The sequence below is a fragment of the Solenopsis invicta genome, chromosome 13 (assembly GCF_016802725.1).
Source record: "Solenopsis invicta isolate M01_SB chromosome 13, UNIL_Sinv_3.0, whole genome shotgun sequence".
Classification (NCBI taxonomy): Eukaryota; Metazoa; Arthropoda; class Insecta; order Hymenoptera; family Formicidae; genus Solenopsis; species Solenopsis invicta.
The window spans coordinates 1,406,547-1,429,353 of record NC_052676.1 but is presented as its reverse complement, the minus strand read 5'-3'; the positions used below and the strand labels follow the sequence as shown (position 1 = coordinate 1,429,353).

Genomic DNA, 22,807 nt, shown 5'->3' with positions numbered 1-22,807 from the left:
CAACGTGTACCTACCTTCGCACGTGCTCGCTTTTACGGTGACATCGAGAATTTACGTTAAGGGTGTTTTGGCTATGCGACACCAGCTAAAAGTTATCGAAATTTGAACACTGCAGGCTCTTTCACTCTCTTTTTCCCTTTAGGTTTATTTATTTATTTATTTTTTTCTAATCAACGCTAAACAAATTTTAACCGCGAATGCCTGAATTTAGAAATTTTTCTGAAACCAGCTACAAAGGAGGAAACGGTGAAAAGTTTGGTTTGTAATGGTTTATGCTGCGAAAATGCTCTATATTATTGCAGTTTTAAGTAGATAACTTTTAAATGAGTATTATAGATTTAAATGAATTTTTGCACGAATATTTATTCGAGTTTTATAGAAAAAGTTCGATTTAATTAGTAATGCTTTCTCATCGAATTTGTAAAAATATGTTTTACAAAATGTTATTTTATATAATAATCGAGAGCAAAAAAAAAAATTAAATAACTTTTAAACCAATGAGAGAATCATCAAATTTTATACGCAGACACTGAAACGTAATAATAGAACCATCTATTCAATTTTCAAATGTTTGGTAACACTTTGAGATGACACGTACCTACATTCTTAATTACATATGAGCAAACACCATGTCGTAACTGTTATCGTAGAATTTCAAGGTTTCTAATATTGTCAAGACATCTTCGAGACGGTTTTCTAATATCCTTAGTTTAATATTAGGATTAGATCTTTTATTGTCCTGTGTTACATCAATGTATACAGATAAAAAAAGGAGTTTCTAAACTTGTTGAAATATCGTCCGACACTGCTGTGATGGGATTTGTTTCTGTTTAATGGATCAGCTTTCTCAAATATTAGCTATTACCTAATATTCTTATCTTTTTTAATAATTCTAAATTTATCTTTCGGAAAATCAAATCAATTATTATATTAAGACGTGTCGCACTATTTGACGATTACTTTTTAACAGAGTCGCTTTTTTTATACAAAGTTTTGTCTTGAGCAAAGTTCTCGTTAACGAATGCACAACTCAGCGCATCACTGTACTGTAACTTTGCTTGTTTACATATGACCTGAATAAAGTTTAGTCAAGAGGTCAGTTTTTATCTTCCCAACACAAAAATGTTACATTTCGTCTCGCAGACGGGAGTCTCAAAATAACGTAGGAAAATACTAGTCTCGTCTGGTCAATATTATTCTCTAAAAAAAAATATCTTTTAATAGATTCGTTCTACATAACGCTAAAAAATATTTTAATTAAGTAATACATACCTCGATAATAATGGAGGTTCAATCATTAATATATAATATAGTATAATAATATATTATAATATGCAATAATTAAATGCATAATAATTAGTGAAATTACTCTTTGCATTATTGAGGTTCAAAGATTTTTTTAAATATACAATATATAATAATATACAATAATTAAATGCACAATAATTAATGAAATTACTCTTTGCGTTATTAAAGTTTAAAAAAACGCTTTTTAATTTTTCCCTTTTACATTGCATTGACAAGCTCGAGAAGAGAACAAACGAACTTTCTAATCAGTCCGAGGTATTATTAGAATTTGCGGCAGTCGTATTACGTTCGTTCGCTGCCACGAGAGATACAGATGCAATGAGAGGGAGAGAGGGGGAGAGAGAGAGTAGAGTCATGCTTGCGTGCGTAGGAGTGAGACCGCGATCGAGAGCGCGATGTGGGTCACTAGGAAATTGTTAGTCGTCGTCGTCGTCTGTTAGTCGTTCCGACAGCCTTCCTGTGTGCAATCCGCAGCGGCAGCTGGGCGCTGCGTGGGCGTTGTGATCTCACGATGCGAGGGCTCTGTTCCAGGACTAGGGAAGGATGTCGGGATCAATCACTCCATGTGTTTTTTCATACGTCTATGTTGTCTTTCTTTCTACGTGTAGACCACACTATTTTTCGTGCTTCTGATGAAATTTCAAGTCGAGTCTTTTAGTGAAAATATCGAGGAGGATTATCGTACAGTCTCTTCCAGTCTTTTATATCTTTTAATATCAGTTATTTTTGTAACCAAGCTTTAATTTATAACTCTGGTAAAGTAGACGTCATTTAAAGATAACTGAAGACTTTATAAGTTTTTATAAGTGTACTCGTTTAATTTTGAAGTTTCAGTCGAGTCTGAAGTTTAGTTCGATTGACCGAAGAGTTTGTCGCTAAAAAGTAATACGCCCGAGAAGTGAAATGGCCTAGATATGAACGGGAAAGTCGCGTAACATTATTTAAAGTCAGATGACATTATATAGAGAACCTGTTCTGTTCTAAGTGTTACTTGACCACGCGGAAAGAATGTTTTTGTTAAAATTTCTAAAGATTTAACTAGATAGAGATAATCCGAAAATAACTTTTGCCAGAGTATAAAATAATAATAGGACGCTCAAGTTAGTTGCTAGAATGTCATCAATATTTTACAGCATAGCTAATCATGCTTGAACGTCCTTTATAATTATTTTAATGGTCCAACACAAGTATTTTCAGATCTGTATCTAGTTAAAGTTTTAGATTCATTAGGCATTTCAGTTTAAAATCATCCTTTTCACGTACGAGAGATAGATGCAAATATATATTTAACATTCACGGGAGAATATATGTATTCCTGAAAAAATTTATTCGTAATTTTTAATCCTCTTTTCTCTTAAGCATTCTTTAATTACATTTTATTTCTTTGGAAAATGTAACAAAATTGTAGTTTCATACTATCTTAAGTCTGTCTCAAAAATCGCGAGGAGATTTCGCAGGAGGTTCCATTCAAGTTAAGGATGTATAGGACATTTCTCAAAACATTAATAAAATTATGAAAAAATTATAGATTGCTTTATATTGCATTTAAAAGTAGTAGAAAAAATTTGGTGGCAATTTTCTAGATAAAATGTTATTTCAATAAAAGAGAAGTAGACATGTGCTCCAATAAAAATATAATTAATAAGAAATAATGAAAAAAAATCTGAATTTTTAATCTAAGTGCTTTAAATATTCCAAATGATTTATGTAAAGCTTCGTTACGACACAATTCTGTAAAATAAACAAAATTTATTTATTTATTAAATAATAACGAAATGGACAATCGCAATAAAACTTTGTATAAATCATCCTGAATATTTTAAGTACTTGCGCAAAAAATTGAAATTTTTCTTAATGATGTAAAAAATAATATTTAATAAAAAATAAAGTAAATAAACTATAAAAATATTATTAAATAAAAATACAATCTTATTCACACAACTTTCATATGTATACAGTTTGTTTGAAGTCTTAGTATTAACACATTTCCAAATTTCATTTACTTTGCGGGGATGTATGTCCGGTACATCCTTAAGACAGGCGCATCGTATGTACTAAGCGATTTATGCTAGCAAGAGGTGGAATGGATCTTTTGTCTAGCGGCCCGCGCTGCACAATGGTTGCGCGTGGGTGTCGAAACTCTCCCCGCGTGGCATGAAGCCGCGGCGACGCGCACGAATCGCGAAACGGGAGGGAAATGTACGTACTATTGCATTGCGTAAAGGAGCCGCCGACGTACGCGACGTTATGCACCGCGCGCCGTTAGACGGCCGGTTCGTTGCATTGTTGCACCGCGAGCTGTATAGCATGAATATGAATCTGTGTAAGAAAAGTTTCATCGCTTCCAGAAAAGGTGTGTGTGTGTGTTTGTTTATTCGTATGTGTGTGTTTGCCCCAGATTTATGATGCAAACATTTGTAATGTAATAAATTGTGGAGCTAGTATTATGGTCGCTCTAGTTCGTTGTGGGATTTGGAAACGTCTCGAACATAAATTTACTTTATTCGAAAATAATCGAGTTTCGTTTCATTTTACGCGTTACAAGTATTTTTTCTTTTTTTTTTTTTATTATTAGTAACAGCCGTCTTTGGTTTTTCCATGTTCATTCGAAATGGAATCGCAAAAATAGCTTCTCACACCGAGGAGAAATATAAATTAAACATGACATTTTTCATTTGTACGTATTACATATTCTCGAAGTTGCCTGACAATTGTTGAAATGCTAAAATGGCATTTTGTATCTAATAATTATTATCTACCGGACCGGGTCCTCGTACGGTGCAACGCGGTGCTGCAACGTGCGTGACGCGTGTCCGAGTCTCGGTGGAAGTGCGTGCGTGCGCGCACTAGTGATCAAGATAACGAAATTGTAATAAGGAAGTCATTAAGAACGATTATCCTTCGAGGGGGTTTTCCTCCGTGGGCGAGGAATTTATTCGATACCTGATCGTGTAATGAGATTTCGTAGAACGCTCCGTTCTATCTCCGGCATGTCGAAATTATTGAAGCTGACTTTGCAATTGCACAGAAGATGTGGGTCGTCTCCGTTGCATTTGCTCTCAAATACATCAGCGAACGGACAGACTATTATAGTTGCAGATATTTAATTTTTAACGTCTCAATAATTTTTTTATCAGTAATAAAGAAATCTCTTTTTTTTCACGGTAAATGATCAATCCGTTATTTTAAAAACGCGCGCGATAAAACTTTGTTAAAGATAATTTAATACTCCTACCATAACGTTTGCAACTTTGAAATAATACAAATTAATATATTGAATTAAAGAAGATAAAAGTATCCAGACAGTATGTCCTAAAATCGGAATATGAGATGTTTATTTAAACACCTTTAAACACCTTACCATTCTGAGAAAAAAATATCTCAACCAAAAAAGTTTGCATAATGTAACAAAATTATTTACTTGGTGGGTTCCAATTTACTTGTAGTCAAGTAAAAAATTTCCTAATTGAAATAGTTATGAAATAAAATGGAGAAACAATTTTTATTTGACTAATTTTTTCTTGCAATTTTAGAAAACATTTACTGGATTATTTTTAAAATAATCATATTTTTTTATCTAAGAAAAAAATTTAGCTAAGTTGAAATGAATTTAAATTTAATTAAGTTTAACAATATTATTTGTAAGATCATTATTTACATATAATATGTGTCTATTTACTTAAACGAAACAAACAAGTTCTTGCATCAAAATGTGGTTTTAAGAAAATGTATTTTTTCCATAAAAAAATTTTTTTTCTCAGTGCATGACATAAATCGTTCAAACGTTTTTTTTTTTAAACATCTGTAGGACGTTTTTAAAAATGATGTCTCAGTTTTGAATGTGCTGCTGTCTAGGTAGATACAATTAAATATCGCGAAGGGAAGGCATTAGTGATTATAATTAAGATATTCGCGGAACTTGCAGGGAATCTTATGTGAAAATTACAATAAAACTATCTAGTTGTACGATTTATCCGCGAAACTTATCCAAGTTGAATAAGAGATGTTGAATAAGACTTTCTGCGCCGACCGCCTGCGAAGGAAATCGTCGACAAAACATCGCGTTAATTAACGAATCATACTCACGATTAATTTATGAGGTGTTAAACGACCGCCAGCTGGTCGAAGGGTGCATTTTAATGCACCCTTCGTGCAGCGCGACGCGATGCGACGCGGCGCAACGCAACGACCGGCGCGGCGTCTCTCTCGTGCCAGGAAATTCGAAGTGTTGCACGATAATGAGAAGGTCCCGGCATCGGCCGGAGATCGTCCTTAACGATACCGCGGCCCTGCCGTCGCACGTCACGCTGCCCTAACGACTCCATTTGCACCCTCCTCCCTCTCCCTCTCCCTCTACGTCCACGGCCGCGGCCGCATTTCGCGCCTGGAATCTTCGCGCCTGGAATCTCGCGTTTGTTGTTATGGCACACTTTCGCCACGCGAAATTGCAATCTGGGCTATCGTCGAAGCTCGCTGCCATTTTTACGTTACGCTATACAGAGCGTAACTGAGCAAGGAGACCAGCTTCGAGTGGGCGATTTAACGTCGAGTAAAAAGATTCCGGGAAACGTACGCTCGAAGCGAAATGGATCGAAATGTCGATGAAATAAAAAAAGGAATAAGATTGCAGATATATTTCAAATAGTATTTCTCTAGTTATTTGTTGTCCAAGTTACAAGATAATTCGTTAAGAAAGGTCTCTCTTCCGTTGTGTCGGATAAAATTTATTCGTTTGATTGCAGAGACGATCATTTGGAATTACGTCTGTCTCTTTTATCTTGCACTCTCCCTCTTTATCCTCGTTCGATGTTTCACATCGACTATGCTACACGCCCGTTTCGCAAGAAACGAGCGAGTCACTGACATTTCTCTTTCTGCTCGGCTCGACGCGCGCGTTAGGAGTGACTCATTGCCGAAGACAACGAACCCCGAAAGGAAACGAAGCGAGTGAATGAAGCGATGAATGGGCCTTCTTATGAATGAATTTACTACCGCGTTGCTCTTTTGCGAGGATGACGACGACGACGACAGTGATCGCTTTCCCGTCGTTTTTTACTACTCTCTCGTCAAACCACCACTTATCCTCCGATATGTTATAAACTTCGCGGAATGATCTCTTCCGAATAAGTCATGTATTTTTTACTATTTACCTGCTGCTATTCTTCAAGTTTTATTATTCCATATAAAAAAAATTCTGAAATATTTGTCGTCTAAATAAATATCGATTGCGAAGGATTTGCAATTACAGGAACATAATGAACGTAAAGATAATTTATAGTATAGTCGTGGGACATTGATAATTAACATCTTTGAAATATCATATTTTATGATATAATTTTAAGTGTCAATTTTAAAAGCTAAACAAATTCCATCTGTATAATGGCAATATAATTATAGAATCTTGTATTGAGAGAAAAAAATAGTTGCAACTGCCATGAGTTAACTGTTATATAATTCATAATTATGTTCGATGTCGAGCATGTATTTTTATAAGAATACCTCGACCGCTATTTGAAAACACAATTAATTGACAAATCTAAACAGTCATAGATTTTAAATTGAACTAGAACTGTACTATCATAAGATTAAATTGAAAGTTCATTTAATACCTATGTCAATAATCAAATCGATATCTTATTATTGTTAGCTTGACCGAAGCACTTGGTAATATTCATTGCAACAATCGCTTAACATCACACAAGAAAAGTTATTTCAGCATTAAGAAGCTCTACGACTGTTTATGCTTGTCAATTATTTGTATATTTATATATTTATAATTTATGTTTTAAATTATAATTAATAATTTAAATTATATAAATGCAAATTAATTATTACTATATATGCAATAAGCAAATGTTTAAAAAATAGTCATATTTACTATTTGATTGCAAAATTTACTAAATAGAAATGTTAATTTTAATTTTACCATATCTTGACATTTTACTTTATCACAATAATATTTAAAATTATTATAATTTATATGAAAGTTTCGTCATAGTTGGTAGAACTACATAGTTGGTAGATACAAGGTTATTTTTACTAACATTTTACAGCATTAATAATTATATAAATGGAATTTTAATTATTTTTTTATGTAATTATAGTCACAAGCAGCAAACATTTTTTTCAAGGGTATACAAGAATGTATATAATATAATATAATATACGGTTATAAGAACTTATCTTATGTATACATATATCGAAGGATAATGTATGATACGTTTAGATGGGCAATTAATCACGCGTTTAATGTTGCGTTGAAATATTATTATCACGATTCAGAGTCGAATGTCTGAATTTCCTCATAGCTCGCGATTCCCCGTTTCTGCGACTGCGAAATCGCGCTTCGAATCGCGGTAGGTTCTGCCTCGCGAAAATGCAACTTGCATTCGGTGAAAGGCGGCGGCTCAGCTGTTACGGGCCTTTATCGCGCGCGCAAGATAATCGCGAGCGGCCGCGTGCGCACGCTCGCGCTTACGTTACGTCGCTCGTGTTTCATAACCGCGCTCGCTTAGGATAGGAAAAGTGTGCCGTAACCCCGCTCTATGAAAAGTGTGTCGCGCACATGCAGGCGCGCGCGGCAGTGTAGAGCGTGGAGCGTGTATATGCGCCGACACGCGTACCGGCTTCGGCAGCGCGCGCAAACTAAAATTGGAACGATATGGGGAAGATTGGTAGCTGGCGCGGACCCGCGCGCAGGGGTGCGGGGCACGCCGAGTCACGCCGCCTTTTTCAAGTAAACAAATAAAAGGGTGAAATACTTCTTGGACAAGATCCGCTCTTTGAGAAACCAAAGAGGAAGAGAAAAAGCTGAAAATGTAACAATAGGAAACGAGAATAAAGAAGTGCAGGAAGAAATATGCAGGAGATATTTTATACAATAGACATACAATAAGAATAGAATGAAAATTTGAAAGTTTAAGGAAAAAGCTGTGAGCGGACGGGGAGGAAAGAGGGACGGAAGGAAGAAAACGTTCCAAAGATGCACGAGAATTCAGTTATGTGCCGCGACCTATATATAACCGTCACAAAACGACCGTCGTCGTTTAACGGGAACGAAAGTGACGTCTTCGACGACGTTGCTCTTGCCTGGCTGTAAACTGACATTGGCTTGCGTCCAGCGCCGACGACGACGCTCTGAATAAAATAGCGATCGAAGGCGTACCCTCGTGCAGCACGCGTTCCCTCGCAACCACCTCTTCCGAGGAAAGTAAACTTCGCCTTTCGTCTTCGTATTGTCCAAATGTTTTCTCGATGCATCAAGCTGTGAAAATTGTAGCTCTTTTGTGTATCAATGCCTTCCCGGATTCCTTTCCCAGTTTCCCAGGAAAAAAAAAAAAAAACACGAATAATTGAGAAAAGTATAGTATTATTTTTCGGAATAAGAAGCTATTTTTTTTCAAATTTTATCTCTATCGAGCGCTCAAATAATTACAGAAAACGTTTCTTGATTAAACTTTATTACACGGACGTTGAATTTTGTGCCAGATATCTATCCTTTTACCTGGTTGCATGTTTAACATGGTTTCATCGAGTATGCAATTTATATTGCGGATTTGTGTAATTAATTATATATTTAATTACATGTAGTAGGAGATAGAATTAATACGCGTATATATAATCATGTTCTAGCTGTAACTATCTCCTACTTAAAAATTACGTATATTTTAATGCAATGAGTTTCCATTTCCTACATTTTTCCACAAATTCACCGTAGCTCGAAAAGATCTTTCGCAAGCAAGCTGCTCGCGAAGAGATCGTAGTTGCCGCGAGTCTCCGCAACACGGTAATTTTCACTATTTGCAAAGAATATTCTTTAGCGCGATCCGCGAAATGATCCGTTCAGTCGTAGATCGCGCGGAACAGCTCAACGACATTGCAGTCATCGTCCGGTCACCACGCTTTTTTCCTTCGTCGATACGTGTATATTATTCGTTTCCGACTTCCTGCGTGCATCCGTACGATCGATCGGCGGGTATCGATCGTGTCGCATACGGCGCACGGCGCCCGGCTTGCGATATGCCGTTTGCGACAATTGTTACTGTTACGCGCATCGCCGCTCCCCCTTCCTTTCTTTCGCGGGGCCCCCATTGTGTTACGTGACAACGACTACATACTAGCCACTTCCTGTGTGTGCCCACCTTGCCACGTCGCGTGCACGCGGCAGTAAGTTTCACAGGGAGCAAGATGCACGGCAAAGAGCAACGCGAAGCAATTTCGTTTGGACGATTCCGGCAATAACTTAACGATGTAACGAAGTAAATTTGCGATAATAGAGAACACAGACCGACATGTAAAAATATAATTAATTAAAAATGACCCTTAATTATTTGATAATAGCTCTTATATTGAACAAAAAAAAAATGCAATTACCATAATTTAAATATAAATCATAGTTATAGTCATTTTTAATGCCAATTATATATTTATTGTTTTATACTAAATAGTAAACAAATTTTAAATAAATAGTTACATTTATTATAACTGTGATTTTGCATTTACCATATAAAAATGTTTATTTTACTTTTACCGTATCTTGATATTTTATAATAATTTTAAAATAAAAAAGAAATTTGTCTCCGATGGCTAAATATCTAGTTCTAAATTCCTAGTTCGCTCTTGCGAAGCTGGAAGGTCTTTGAATCATTTGGACTGGCGAAGGAAGGAAACGTCATGAAGAAATAAAAGATGTTTGAATGAAACTTTCTCATGCAAGACTTCATTTTCGAGAAACTATCTCGTATCTTGGCAAGTCTCGAGTTGCAATTCTAATATAGTTCAACAGAAGTTAATGGAGAAACGTAACTGTGCGGATTATTCATCTTGAAACTCTTGATTCACAGTTTCGCGCAAAATTTTGAGACTTGACATTTACGCTGAAAAGGGGAGATTCAATTTCGAAATTCATCCCTTATTGATATTAAAATCACGAATTTCGTGTGGAACATCATATGTGCGACATTTTTATATTTTAGAAGTTGCACAAATTATTTTGAGACAAACTTCAAGCTATCTTACACCTTGCATTGCATCTGCAAATGCAATTTATTTAATTGTTGCTCGATTAATAACGGTCTTTGGGTGATTCTTGTGTTCTAGGGCCGTGAAGGCGTTCCAGCAGGTGCTATGGGTGGAACCAGGATTCCCACGGGCCTGCGAGGTTCACCTACGGCTCGGCTTGATGCTGAAGGTCCACGCTGAGTTCGACGCCGCCTTGAAGCACCTGACCCTCGCTCTGATCGATGCCACCACACCTGCCTCCTTCTCCAAGCTCGAGAGTAAGTGTTCATCCCCTCGTTCGCGCCATTACCCGGAAAGCTTGCAGCCCCTTCTTTATTCGCGCCATTGCCCGACACCCCGCGCATCACAACTTCTCTAATCTCTCGCTCGCTTTCCTTCACCGAACTTGACCGCCTTTTGCTCGATGTGCATATCAGCGAGATGACTCTGTCCCGCATACACGCACACACGCACATAATCGTGTAGCTCATTGATTTCTTCGAGAAACTGCTTGATACTTTAGCTCTAATATTTGTTAGATAAAAAAAAGCTGAGGCTGATCTTTGATGCAAGAAATACCTTGGGAAAACTTTTTAATCGATACTTTAACGTTCTGCATAAGATGTTTTAAATATATATAGACAGCGTTTTACTTTTTATTTTTTACAATAAAAGAAGTAGATGGCAAGTTCCAATTCAATAATTTGAATTTTATCGAGCTGTTCTTCTGAATAAAGTGGCAATTTTCTTCTTTTATCGACATATACTAGATGTATGTCATAAGAATCGTAGCATATCTGTTAATATAATTAACATTTCTTTGATAACGTATAACGAGTATAGGTAACGAGATTTGATTTGACTGGAGTTATTGACTGGAGTTATTTATGACAGTCTTACAAGTTTTACTGGTTTAAAATCTTGTCTATCATTTACGCGCGCGACCCTAACTCGTGACCAACTTTCGGTACCATTAGCAACTAGGCAATAACACATGTACTTATCTAATCAAAATAGCCTGAATATTTCTCAATAATAAACGCGTGAATTAATGAATCTAATGAACGAGTTAATTTAGATTTACATATTTTATTAAGTGCCACGACAGACGTCATTTATCGTCGAAAAAGAAACTTCTGAGCCTAAGCTTTACAGAGGCAAGTAGATTACATTACTTTCCGAAGAAAATTTCCGCGGACTTTGCTCCAAAGGAGGATTCTAATTTCAAAGTCACAAAGATCGGAAACTCCCGATTAACGCTCTTTCCTTTTTCCTCCGATAAAAACCTGATTTCGAATTCATCAGGAAATCTAGCATTAATGTTGAAAACCGGCCTCGTGAGGATTTTTCCCACTCCTGCGGCGCTTCTCATATGCATGTAGAACAAGTTCCTGGACACGGAGGTTTCTCGCGGATGAATCACGATGACGATGACTGAGCTGATTCATGACTCCGAATTACTACGTTTTTCACATGATGATTCGCGGGAATCATTTGTTTCTCTCTCTTTCTCTCTCTCGGATACCGGGAATTTTACGCGGGAATGTACAAATCCCTGGCGGAAGTCGCGCTTTTAAATAGCTGGACCAACATGACTCGCGCGTCAGTCTCGCAAACGTGCTCATCGCGCTTCGATGTCATCGAGAGACGTGGTAGAAATTATAATTAATCAAATCTTAAACCACAACTCTAATCGATGATTCCCATTCATCATCCTCGAGCCCAACTGATAAGCTCGCCTTCGACAAGGGTTGGAAAATTACGTTTTTTTAAAAATATACAACTGTGTCTTTTTGTTTAAAACATGTTTTAAATAGTATTTAAAAGCATTTCAAACAAAAATAAGTGATAAAGAATAATAACACAACGATAAGTTAAATTCTCAGTTTAAAATGTAAATAATAGATTTTAAACTTGGGATTTAATTTATTATCTAAATAATAGAACCAAAATATAATTTTTGTTTATAGTTTGAGTATTATTCTAAGATTCGTATAAAAATTGTTAAAAATTTATAAATAATATTTATAAATATTTTTTACAATATTTTTTCAAGAAATAAACATTCTACACAAATAAAAATAAAAATACGAATATTGTTTCCTTAAAATCTACGTTAAACCTTTTCCTAAAATTGTTTTCAACATTCGTTTGAAACAATTCTTTGTTTAAACAAGCGTTTGTTTAAGACGGCACAGTGTTTAAAACATGTTTTAAACATTTGGTTTAAATATAATGTTTTAAACATACCTTGTCTTCGATGCAGTATATATCGGCATAACTCGGTTCCAGAAAAATTTATCGAGGAATCATCTTCCACGTGTTTGTTGCAGTCAAGTTCCACATCGCACACTTATACGAGGTTCAGAGCAAGTACCGTCTGGCCAGGGAGCATTACGAAGCCCTACTGAAGGAAAAAGTCATACCGTTGCATCTGAAGGCCGACATCTACCGTCAACTAGGTAAGTTTGTCACTAATTGGAGTTCCTACCTGTTTTGTTAGAAAAGTTGAAAGGATTAAAATTAGTTTTAATTTAGGATACAATCATGAGATTCTTCAATTAAAGAAAACGTAATTGATAAAAATAATTCCAATTGTCAAGCATTTTAAATAATCGTTAGTTCGGAAAAAATACGTTTAAGCGAAATCTGAAAATTAATCGAAGAATCAGGTTTCATCTGTTTGCGTCTCTTTAAAATTCAATTTTCCACGTTTAATCGTTTGCATCTTAAAAATTATCCGTCGTTCGACGTTAAGGAGAAAAAGATAAAAATTGACCTGCTAGGGTGGTGTTTTGTGTAAATATTGAAGGTCTGGTAGATAAGATATTTCGTTTGGAGATGCTTAGAGGTTCCGATACATTCTAACTTGGGGGAGTGCGTAAATATTTCATATATAAATATTTAAAGCGTTGTGGAGACAGGAATGCGAAACAAAAATATTACTTTCAGATAACCTTACGAAAAGTTCTTGGAAGTTTTCGCTTTTTTCTAAGAGTAGAGCATAAATATTTAACATAGAGGAGGCTACGATAAAAGTGTATAAAAGTTTCGTCCGATAAATTTATTTGTAATTTTTAGTCGTAAATTAGAGCATCTTTAAATTTCCAGGTCATGTGTTAGAAATCTTTGCGATAATTTCAAGATAATCAGATAAATCAATTTCTTTATGACGTATCGCTCGTTTTGAAGTTTATATTTGAGTTATGTAAAACGTGACAAAAAACCATCAAACAAAAACGAGGCTTGACAAAAACCTGGTGATAATATCTTTATGTAAATTACTTGATATTTTAATGTAAATTATTTATTATGATATACAGTCATTTCAAGAAATAGTTTGCGTAAAAAATGCAAATGTAAATAATATTTTAAAACCTACTATCGAAATTGTCGACGTTGCTACTCTTACTCCGCGTTGCTTTGGAAAATAGTCGAGGGTTCCACGATCCTAGATCTAAGGGGGACACTTTAACGTACCCCGCCGTATACCCCGTCGCGATTCGGTCGGTAGTCTATGCGCCAGTCTGGGACAGAAACGTCCGGGAGGAAGGGAGAGAAACATAGGGCAGGTGCGAGAGAAACAGAAGCTAAGGATAGTTTTCCCACAACTAGAGCCCTCGCTCCCTCTCTCTCCGACCCATTCACGCGGCCTCTCCTTCCCTCTTTGTCCCTCGTTCATTCACTCTCCCCCTCTCCCCTCTCTCGAGTTGCCTCCTCGTCTCATCCCCAGCCCACCCTAACCCGGAATAAATCAATACACGTGTCTGCAGACTACTTGGCAGAGTGCAGCCGGCCCGCCGAGAGCCTTCAGCCGAATCTGTGAGGCTGAAGGCGCGACGATCTAAGAGAAAAATCGTCGTCCTTTCGCCACTGTCCCTTTACTACCGTCGAGGCCAGTGTCTCTTTTTCTTCCTTTTTTTTGTATCGGGAAACGTAGGTAGATCGCAGGACTTTTAGCAAGTTAAAAGTTTACACTTTTCTTTCTTTCAAGACAGAACATTCCTTCGGCCCTTCTCTGCGTTCGTACGAAAAAATAAAGGTCTTAACGAAAAGTCCTTCAAGCTTTTCGAGGAGCTGTTCGCCGTGACTTTACTTTTCGAGCGACGGTACAGTCTTGGACTTTCTGCCCTGTTGAGCTTTTCTTTCACCCTTCGGAACGGATCGCTTCACGGTGAAAGTTTACATTTCTCGTCCATTTCTCGAAAGATTGCCGTCTGTCTTCTTTCGCTTCCTCGAGGACGCTGCGAACGGGACATCCACTTTACGGACCGTTTATGGCTCTTCGCGTGTCGGCGAACCGTCCCGGTCGCGACCGGTCTCGCTTCCCTTTTTTTGGGTGGGAATTCTGCTTTGTCCTCTTTCGTCCGCTCTCTTTTCCTGCGCGACGAGGAAAGGAGGAACGAAGGAACGTTCTTTCCCTCTCTTTCGACACGCGATGTGTTTTATCGATTGAACAATCGTGAGGAATAAATCCAATCTCGTATCGCTATACATTAATTGCAGTACAAGATATGCGATTCACATAATGTAGAAAAGTTACACTGAGAAAAAAATTACTAAATTTTAATAAATATTTGTTTGAATAGTTGCAATAAAATATTTACTTACGGTACATAAATATTTGCTGAATAAAAAAATAGATGGTTAAATTAAATTAGTTGTTTTTGTATTAAATAAATATTTACGTGTAATAAATATTTCATTGCAACTCTTCAAACAAATATTTATTAAAATTTAGCAACTTTTTTTCTCATTGTCAGCGTAAAAAGAAATGCTTTGTGAGATGTTTCATGCATATATTTTATTTATATAAATATGTCAAAATAAATATGAAATAATTCTCTCGTAAATTTTTACCCTATCAGCGCTGTCGTGCGTAAGAATTAAAGAAATTAAATTGTATAAAAAAGATAATTTTAACGAAGAAGATAATAATCGATCTTAATATTATTTATGAAAACTTTCAACGAACTATCACGTGTCTGGGTGTGAAAAATTGATTGCGTATGTTTGCCTGTCCCTGGAAACTTTCCTGACCTTTTTCAAAATCGGAGGGGCAGAAACGTGTATATTGAAAAATTTAGTGTTTTCGCATGTCAGAATATCGGGAGAAAGTTTTTCACTTGGCTGGTGATTTAAATCGACTGACAGATACGAATCGAGCTTTCGGGACCCGACCGTGGCCAGGTAGATCGATTTAAAGGCAGGTCGGGTAGATTTGCAAATCTTCCCGTGCACATACGGGACACACATGGTATTACGGGACAGGCAAATACACCGGGTGAATAAATGACATTAAAGGTAAATGAGCAAGCGAAGCGACAGGTCGGTGCGTATCACGCGATCTGTGATTATTTTAAGTTTTAATCCTGTTAGCAAACCAGCGCGGAAATATTTGCAAGAGGATTCCTGAATATGAACCGTCCCTCTCCGAATTGCAATAAAGCGCACTGAAAATGTATGATGCACATACGAGGGGGTTGCGCACAAAATGTCATATCATTTAATATTTTAACCTCATTAAAATTATATTTGTGGAATATCACTGTGGGCAAATGCTGCATTTCGTGGAAATTTCGCTTAGCGAAATAAGCAGCTCGTCCAGCTGCAACATCGATATTTCATAAATATAGTTTTTAATGAGATCGTTAAATAATATGATATCCCCTATATTATGAGATCCCCTATATTAAATTACCGATTTGAGTTTTTACCCAAAATAGTTGTCATTGCATACGATAAGCTTTCTTCATAATCTAAAAGGAATTTTTTAAAATTAAATTTAGAGAGAAGGATTTGAAAAAATTTCCTTTAGATTCAGAAAAAACTTATCGTAGGCAATGATAACTATTTTGAGTAAGAAATCAAATTTGTAATTTTCCTTGAGATAAAACTTGAAAAATAAAGCAAAAAGTTTCCGAATCTAATATTGTGCAAGATGTCATACACTGAGAGATAAAATTACTGAATTTTAATAAATATTTGTTTGAATACTTACAATGACATAATTTATTAAATGTAATTAAATATTTGTTTGACACAAGAAACACTAATTTAACTATCATTTTTTTTAAATTTTTGTATAAATATTTATTTGCATTAATAAATTGTGTCATTGTAAGTATTCAAGTAAATTTTTTTCTCAGTATATTTATGACTTTGTTTAAGGCAGAGTTTGATGGAAGGGCAATAAAAACTTTTGCGCTGACTTAATAATTATTAATTTAAAAAGGTTTTATACCTTTTGATGGTTTAAGTCTTTTAAAAGGTTTTACACTCTCTTATTAAACTAAAATGGTTATTAAAGCTATTGAAACGACAGCGGCATAATTGGGGGGAAATTGACCGATTATTGGGCGAATTAATTAACTCGGCCAGTTCCCACGTGCGGTTTCGCCACGTGTTTCACCTATTATACGGTCGCGCATTTATTGTCGCGAATAACAACTTCTTGCCGACGCCCCGCTTTTCCCACGACGATTAATCCGTAGGGTATCAACAGGTAAACACGCGTCGCGCGCGAATATATAGAAGCAGTGGCTATAAATCAACGTGGCTATATCAGAAACGCGTAAGATTATATTATTTTTTTTATCATGTTATAAAATATATTCTAATACTTGGTTACATTATGTATTACACTAGAAAAATTATTTCAGAAGAAAGAGTCACGAGAGATTTATATAATTAATATACGATGTTTTTTTTACATACTTTCCTCCAAGGAAATTATAGAATATCAATTAATTTGAACAGAATTACATTTATTATTAATCAACTATTCCTGGGAGAATCGGAACGCAATTTAGCCAATTCAAAGGCAAGGTGAATAGACTCTCGCCGAATATGTGTTCGCTGCACGGAAAATCCCTTAGGATCATCTATTCTCGTCGAGAGGGCGAAATCGTGTTGGGCAGGGTTGTTTTTCGCGCTGCTGCGCCTATGTTTACAGGGGGAGGGAGGGTAATTCGAGACAGTCCCTTCTCCCCACTTCCTAGAGAAGGGACAGCAGCAGCAAGTAAAGGACTGCTCTGTCGGGGGCAACCCTAGGACTATACCTGCGAGTCTATTCGGTTCGCTAGCTAGTCATGAACTCGTCGGGGTAACATCGCGGCAGTTCTCTCTAGAGATGGCAGTGGATGGTAGATGAAAGAACGGAAAGGCGGAAATAACGGAAGAGGCGACATCGCGTGTATCATTCGGGTTTGTTGTCTCACGCAGGATGGATGTATCACGTGGTTGAGTGCACGGTGCTGGGCATAAACAGAGCGCAGAAGCAAGCCGCGGCTATCATCTGCCTACAGAAGTCCATAGAGGCCGAACCGAAGAGCGGGCAGAGCCTCTATCTTTTGGGACGTTGCCTGGCCGCTTCCGGGAAGGTGCACGATGCGTTTATCGCATACAGGTAATGCAAATATCAGATATAATATCTGTGATATAAATGTCGGTTGAAAATGCAATAAAGGAATAAGTTTAGCAAATTGCAGAGTATTTTATAGATAAGTTATTTTTTTAATATGTTTTACGTATTAAATTACATATTTTATTTAGGTAGAATTATATTTTTTTTGTAATTGCTCTTTAAAACACAACTTTGCGTGAAAGAAATTTATAGTGAGACAAAGTTGACTTTCTGGCATTCCAATTTATCATTTTCTCCCCTTTAGGGACTAATAACGTTCTTCATGTGCCTAACAGAAATTCAGTCGAAAAATCGGAAGGCAATGCGGATACGTGGTGTAGTATAGGGGTACTATATCAGCAGCAGAATCAGCCTATGGATGCATTGCAAGCTTACATATGCGCTGTGCAACTAGACAAATCCCATTCAGCTGCTTGGACTAATCTAGGCATACTGTACGAAAGTGTTAGCCAACCAAAAGACGCCCTGGCCTGTTACGTTAACGCATCCAGGTAAATTGCATGGTTATTTCAGCGCGAGTTGTTCTCATTTATTTAATACCATTGCAATCCTATTGCTTCAACACTGACAAGTACATTCATTTGTTAGATTGCTATTTAAACACTGATCGATCATATAAGCAATTAAATAAAATATAATTTAAATTTTTAATATTTTATTTGTAATTATATTTAGTTATATTTAAAGTTTTTTAAAAATATAATTAAAAAAATGAATAAATGAACGGCGTGCAATTATTAAATCGTTTGTTGTAATACTGCAGATGACGTTATGGCTGGTATTCAGAGTCAAAACTCATTTCAAAATTCTATTTCAAGTCTCAATAAGATGTTAATATGGCCTTGTGATTGGTTTATGACATGAGACAATCTTAAATATAAGAATGGACTATGAATACCAATCTATGTATTTTCTTTCTTACATTATTATTTGTATGTCACGGCATGATCTTATGCTTCATAAATAATCATATATCTTGCGCCAGAATGATCGGCACGTGTCACAAGTTGAAGGCCAAGTTTACATATGACGATCTCAAAAATTCACAGCGCTTATATTGAGTTATTAGGTTAGATGATAAGAGCGTGATAAGAGAGTTTTGCTTTATTCGTAGGGGAAACAGCAATATAGCGAATTGCACGGGCCCATTCGCGGGTCTGGGTGGCGTTAAGTCCGGTGGCAATAACCCGATGAACCCGTCCCTCCAACAGCGCATCAGCTTTCTGCAAAGTCACCTAAGTCAAGCACCAATGCCTTCCGTCGCTACCAAGTGAGTCGTCATCGAAAAATCAAATTACACATTACAATCCCATTAGGATTTCTATCATAACGATCTTTTACGAAGCTCTTCAAATTCACATTGGGATAAATCGATGAAAATATACTTGAAAAATTGTGCTTTTAATACAAATGAAAATAAGAGATTCAATATTAATTACCTATTTATAAATATTAGTGACAGTGTAAAGTAACAACGGAGTCTGTAATAAAAATTGAATCTGAGAGAATAATAAAATCTGAAAATAAAATTAAGTGAGCTTAAAGGCCAATACAAGTTGATATAGTCGACCTTTAGTGCATTTTTTTTTATTTTGTGGTCATAAAGCTTGTTTCCTGCCTCTATATAACTTTTATCCTTTTATCCAGGAGGCGGCAATTGCCGTCAATCGAAGAGGCATGGAATCTGCCGATTAGTGCAGAAATGTCCAGCCGGCAGCAGCAGCAACAGCAACAACCCGGCGGACCTTCGTACAAATATGGTGCCACACCGACAGGACCGCCTCCGCCTTATCCTCAAGCTCAGGGACAGAATGCTAAGCGATTTAAGGTAGAAAAATACATTAATATAAATAGAAATATTCTCCAAGAACATTCTCTAATTTGCCTGTTCGATATAATTTAATACAATGTAAATGCTTTATTTATATTAGTTTTTGATAACATTTGCAAAGAATTTAATTAATATAAGTAAAGATAAATTGGAAACAAACGCAATGTGGATTAATCAGATTTAAACAATTGTATTAATTAAATTCAATTTTTCTCACAGACCGACGAAATGATATCGACCGCACCGCAGCAACGGGCACCGCCATTTTATCTATCACAACAACAATTGCAAATGCTGCATTGCCTACAACAGAATCTCAGTAACCTGTCACCGCAGCAGCACACTGTGCTCGCCCAGTTGCAGCATCAATATCGCGCGATGCAGCAACACCAACAACAGATCAGGCTGCAACAACAGCAAGCGGTGCAACGAGGCCTGAGGCCGGGACAGCCTGGTTATCCTACGGCATACGGCCATCCTCAGAACCTCGGTCAATCGTCGGGTGTCGTCAAGAACTACGGCATACCACAACAACCGGTAATATATCATTTTTGCATCTTGTTTTTTAAATTAAATGTGCACTAATGATTCTTACACAATGAAGTAAATTATATACGCCACTTTTTAATTCTATAATTTTCACATAAAATATGTGTGTCACGTCAAGGATGAATGCATCATTAAAATTATTTTAATTAATTAATCAACATTTAGTTGCAGCAAGGAGGTACGGTCGCATTGCAGACGGGCTTCTCCGACATCAATGTCGGCTATAATACGGCGGCGACCGGGAACACCACGCAGACACCAGGAATGCCTTATAAATCTGCTTCCGATCCCACGTATCCGCCGCAAAGACAACAGATCACAGGCGGTACCCAGTACGGTGGCCAGTACCAGCAACAGCCGAATCAGTATGCTGCTCAGGGTTTCACGCAGGTCACGTCGGCGACCAGTGGCTACTCGGAGAGCTCGACAGTGGTTGCAGCGAATAAGGACAATCTGGGTGTAACGGATCAAGAATTGCAGGCGCTGCTGTCGCAGAAAGACATAGCTACGTCGTTGGCGGAAGACCTGCTCAAGCATTTCGGTTCCGACGATTTGGATACCGTCGTGAAAGAGGAACCGTCGAGCGGCGGTGTCATCAATGACAACAGCACGTTGAGCTCCGATCCGTTCTCACCATCAAATGCCAAGGAGAATGCGGATAAGATAAAGGATGTGAAACTGGAAAAGGCGGAAGAGGTGACTTCCCAGACGAAATCGTCGACGGATACTGCGACGACGACGGCCATGACGACAACCGCAACGACTACTGTAACAACGGTGAAGTGTGAGACGACGACGGTGAAGTGCGAGACGACGACGTCATCGTTATCCTCTAGCACAACGGTGACGACAGCAGCAATAAACAAGAGCGAAGCCACTAATATTTCCAAGCTAGAACCGATGATGAATCTGAAACTCGAGTCGTTGTGCGAATCGCAGCCGGAACAGGAGCTGAAGATTGAAATGGATGCCAGGACGGTGATCGAGGCGTGCAAGGGTCAAGGACTGAAAGGCGTGCCGAATTGCTCGATATTGAGCGATCGTTCGCCACCGCCGGCGCCACCGGATCCACCCTCGCAACGATTGACGAAGGAGCAACTGTTGCCGCCTACTCCGAGCGTTTATCTAGAGAATAAGAAGGACGCTTTTAGTCCTCATCTGCAAGAATTTTGTTTGAAGCACCCCATTGCTGTGATACGTGGCCTCGCAGCAGCGCTCAAACTCGATCTAGGCCTCTTTTCAACCAAAACTTTGGTCGAAGCGAATCCGGATCATGGTATTGAGGTGCGCACACAAATGCAGCAGACTAGCGAGGAGAACTGGGATCCAACGCTCAATAAGAAAGTCTGGAACTGCATTAGTCACCGTAGCCACACGACGATTGCCAAGTACGCGCAATATCAGGCCTCCAGTTTCCAGGAGAGCTTAAGAGAAGAGAAGGTGCAAGGCGGCGTACATGCTTCCAATCTGTCAGATTCGGATTCGAAGGACAGCACCGGCCAGACGGTCCGACGTAAAAAGAACACTTTTGGTTTAGCCGGTCGACCGGGAACCAAAATGCTGCGCTTTGGTACCAATGTGGATTTGTCGGATGAAAGAAAGTGGAAACCACAGTTACACGAACTAATGAAGTTGCCGGCTTTCGCCAGGGTGGTATCGGCCGGTAACATGCTCAGCCATGTGGGCCATGTGATCTTAGGAATGAACACCGTACAATTGTACATGAAGGTATAATTAAAGATTTAATATAATAAAATTTTGTAAAATGGAACGTTTTACATATCTAAACAATTCTTACATGTGATTAATTTAATCATTCTTACAGGTACCTGGCAGCAGAACGCCTGGACATCAAGAGAATAATAACTTTTGTTCTATTAATATTAATATTGGACCGGGCGACTGCGAATGGTTCGCGGTACCAGACGCGTATTGGGGCGTAATATGCTCGCTTTGCGAGCGTAATGGCATCAGTTACCTGCACGGTAGCTGGTGGCCAAATCTAGACGATTTGTATGAAGAGAATATTCCAGTGTACAGGTTCCATCAGCGACCTGGCGATCTAGTATGGGTGAATGCGGGTTGTGTGCACTGGGTACAGGCGGTTGGCTGGTGCAATAATATTGCATGGAACGTTGGCCCTCTCACTGCCAGACAGTATCAGCTCGCGATCGAGCGCTATGAATGGAACAAGCTGCAAGCATTCAAATCGATTGTGCCAATGGTGCATCTATCGTGGAACTTGGCGCGTAATATTAAAGTGTCAGATCCACGATTATTTGAGCTGATCAAGAACTGCCTTCTACGAACGATGAGGCAGTGTTGTTTAATACTGGAATTTGTGAAGAGCAAGGACGTAGAAGTGCGCTTTCACGGTCGCGGCAAGAACGAAGCCTCGCATTACTGCGGCCAATGCGAGGTGTGTTATCTTTCTTACGTTAATGATCCTAAAAATCAACGCACTGGTTAAATTTTTATATTCTTTTTTGAGGCAAAATTCAAATTTATTTAAGTTGTTTTTGTACAATAACTATCTAATAGTTAGCAAATTAATATATGAAAGTTTATATATTGTTTGGATATTTCGTTTTTTCCTAAAATACTTTTTAAAAATTCACATAAAATTATTATTAAGAATCAAGATTCGTCTTGCCCGAAAATAACACTTTCTTCGCTTTGAAATTTTCTATTTA

General features: G+C 37.6%; 1 protein-coding gene across 2 annotated transcripts in view; it reads left to right on the top strand.

Annotated features, from left to right (window-relative positions):
• Positions 1-22,807, top strand: part of LOC105208158 (histone demethylase UTY) — an 82,893-nt gene that overhangs the window by 53,730 nt on the left and 6,356 nt on the right. For both annotated transcript variants that reach the window (XM_026138347.2, XM_011177941.3), the window contains 9 exons: positions 10,408-10,586; positions 12,642-12,770; positions 17,533-17,716; positions 18,010-18,225; positions 18,849-19,004; positions 19,382-19,562; positions 19,785-20,102; positions 20,280-21,842; positions 21,940-22,533. In XM_026138347.2, the coding sequence (XP_025994132.1) occupies positions 10,490-10,586; positions 12,642-12,770; positions 17,533-17,716; positions 18,010-18,225; positions 18,849-19,004; positions 19,382-19,562; positions 19,785-20,102; positions 20,280-21,842; positions 21,940-22,533 (3,438 nt within the window). In that variant the 5' untranslated portion in view covers positions 10,408-10,489. The remainder of the gene's footprint in view (positions 1-10,407; positions 10,587-12,641; positions 12,771-17,532; positions 17,717-18,009; positions 18,226-18,848; positions 19,005-19,381; positions 19,563-19,784; positions 20,103-20,279; positions 21,843-21,939; positions 22,534-22,807) is intronic.